Below are 2,504 nucleotides of genomic sequence, written 5' to 3'. Positions count from 1 at the left end.
ATATATATATGTAACGAAATAAAATTATAAATTTTGTTAACAGAGTGATAACGCGTGATATGTTTGGGATCAGTATCATTTGTCGGATGCTATCTGATGAGCATTTTTGACAGGTCAGGTGCACGTCTAAATATTTCTAGTACGTTCGACTATCATTTCTACGAGAAAATATTTTGTGGTATGAACTGTCTGCTTTTGCCATTGTCACAGCTCTTTTTTTCAGGCAAACGACCGGTGGAGACCGTGGAGATTGGGGAAAACGTATGACTTTTGGCCATACGAAACACGTGACGCCGTATGGTGGGGGAAAGATCATCTTTCGCGGCTTTCGGGGAGGCAGAGAAGCGTAGTGCGTATTAGTTTATTCTTTGTTTAGGTTGTTAGAGCCGTTGAGTCTTAGACAGTAAGTACGAAATTTTGGAAGTGTATAGTCATCCGAATATACAGGAAAGAAATGTTGTAAATATTTCTGTGGGGTATATATCTCACATTAGTATTTTGTTTCGGGAATGTAGAACTAAGGTTTATGTTACTATATACTGTGACTAGAAAAATGTAACACACTGTTTTATGCTATGTATGAAATGTAGAACTAAGTTTTCTGTTATTGTATACTGTGACATGCAAAAAGGTAAAGTTTTGGGTTATGTCTAAGTCTTTCTCATATTTTATAGAGTGGAAACCTGAAGATGAAGTTTCTTCTAATTCTGTTCTCCATTGTGGCAGCTTGCCATGCAATTTCCTTCTTTAACCTGGTGTTCGAGGAATGGGAAACATTCAAGGTAAGCGGATTTTATCTCACTTTCCCCCTGGGCTTATTAACCCCAAAGGGTGAACACAGTATATTTTTAAGGGACGTTTAGAACAAGGAAGTTGCAAAGGTTCCAGGTGTCCCATTATTCACATGACGGTGAGTCATTGCGATCATTTGTAGCGAAGCGTAATTACAAAGGAATGGAAATTAATTTATGCGAAGACAAAGAGTGATTCATATAAATAATTATGGTGAAGTTTCACAGTGTTCTGGTAACAAAATTAATTTGTGATACATATGATCCTTTATGTATGTCTACCAGAATGTAATTGGAATTTTAATATGACACTGTATATATTGGTTTACATACAGACTGTATCTCCAGGATGGTCAGTTGGCATTGTTACTGTCTGGAAAAACTAGAATATATCAATGTTTCTCAATGTGAAAATCAGAATTTCAAAAATAAAAATGCTGACTAATTTCTCTTATCATGGATCATTTTAGATTGTGAATGCAGTGTTGTATTCCATTTCTTGTTATTTGATGATTTATATTACTAGACTGCTTTGTTTTCATTTTAGCTCGAACATGGAAAGAAGTACAAATCTGAAACAGAAGACAAGTTCCGCATGAAAATCTACATGGAAAACAAACATAAAATTGCAAAACACAATGCAGCATTTGAACTAGGACATAAGAAATTCAAGCTTGCAATGAACAAATATGGAGACATGGTAAGTGTGAATTCAGAATTATGCATATTTTGTTAATTTACTCATAGTTCATGTTTAATAATTAAAGAAATTACTTTTTTGTCTTATTTAACTGAGGCCAAATGGGTTTTCATGATACTGATGGAGTGGCATTTGTCTGAGAGGTAGAAATTAGGACACACACCTATGTTTTAGAAAAGGTAAACATTTAATATGTTAACAAGTTTTGATGAATGTTTGATATATTCTGTAATATATAAATCATGGAATGTGGTGGTGGGCATGTTTGACAGTGATGTCAGAGTGCTAGCTTGAACCCTGATAGCTGTTATGAATATCTGTGAAAACCCAGTCTAAAATTCTTATATCATAATGGACAAATTACACTGCCAAAGTAAATTAAATTCTGAATGTGAACTCTAAATGGAATGCACTATTTGAAATTTAAACAGATTGCTTTCCAAAAATAATTATTGTGAATTTTAAGAACTGGTGTAGCTTGTTACCAATAATTGCCATTCAGAAGGGAGAGCTTCCTGAGTGGAAATTCTTGTGACACCAATAGCTAACATCCTGAACCCTTATTCATTGTGTACATTGTCAAGGATGGGTTCAAAGTTTGAAGTACACTTTGGAGTCACACTTAATATATTTATACTGTTGCATATTTTTAATTTGTTTTTCTGGTAAATGGCAATGATTTTGAAATTTATGATATGACCTTTGTTCTTGACTTCTGGAATGTCCTGTCATAGAGCCTGGTAGAAAGGTACAGATATTTTGGAGGAACCTGTTGTCTCAGTTTTCAGAGTAGGAGAATAAGCTGTGGGAAAATTAGGTAGTGTCAGGAAAGGATGAAAGGAAATGGGTCTGTGAGGAGCCAATGGCAGACAAAATAGGGGGGGAGGCAGATATTTGAGAGGAAAATAGGTGAGAAAGAATGTTTTGAGGAAGAAAGACCGAATGTGCACCTGATCACCCAGCTATCAGCTTGATAGTTGTTGTGGACTATGCCCAATTTTTTTTTTTTTTTT

At 34.9% G+C, this 2,504-nt stretch overlaps 1 protein-coding gene across 2 annotated transcripts in view; it reads left to right on the top strand.

Annotated features, from left to right (window-relative positions):
- The first annotated feature begins 311 nt into the window (after nucleotides 1-311).
- Nucleotides 312-2,504, top strand: part of LOC111871619 (cathepsin L) — a 7,808-nt gene continuing 5,615 nt past the window's right edge. Inside the window, exons 1-3 of one of the 2 annotated variants that reach the window (XM_023864842.2) lie at nucleotides 312-403; nucleotides 675-782; nucleotides 1,339-1,491. In XM_023864842.2, coding sequence (XP_023720610.1) covers nucleotides 690-782; nucleotides 1,339-1,491 — 246 coding nt within the window. In that variant the 5' untranslated portion in view covers nucleotides 312-403; nucleotides 675-689. The other variant, XM_023864844.2, reaches the window with a different exon arrangement.

Source organism: Cryptotermes secundus, unplaced genomic scaffold (genome assembly GCF_002891405.2).
Source record: "Cryptotermes secundus unplaced genomic scaffold, Csec_1.0 scaffold1968, whole genome shotgun sequence".
Lineage (NCBI taxonomy): Eukaryota > Metazoa > Arthropoda > Insecta > Blattodea > Kalotermitidae > Cryptotermes > Cryptotermes secundus.
Note: the sequence above shows the minus strand (reverse complement) of the source record. Positions and strands in the feature narration are given on the sequence as shown.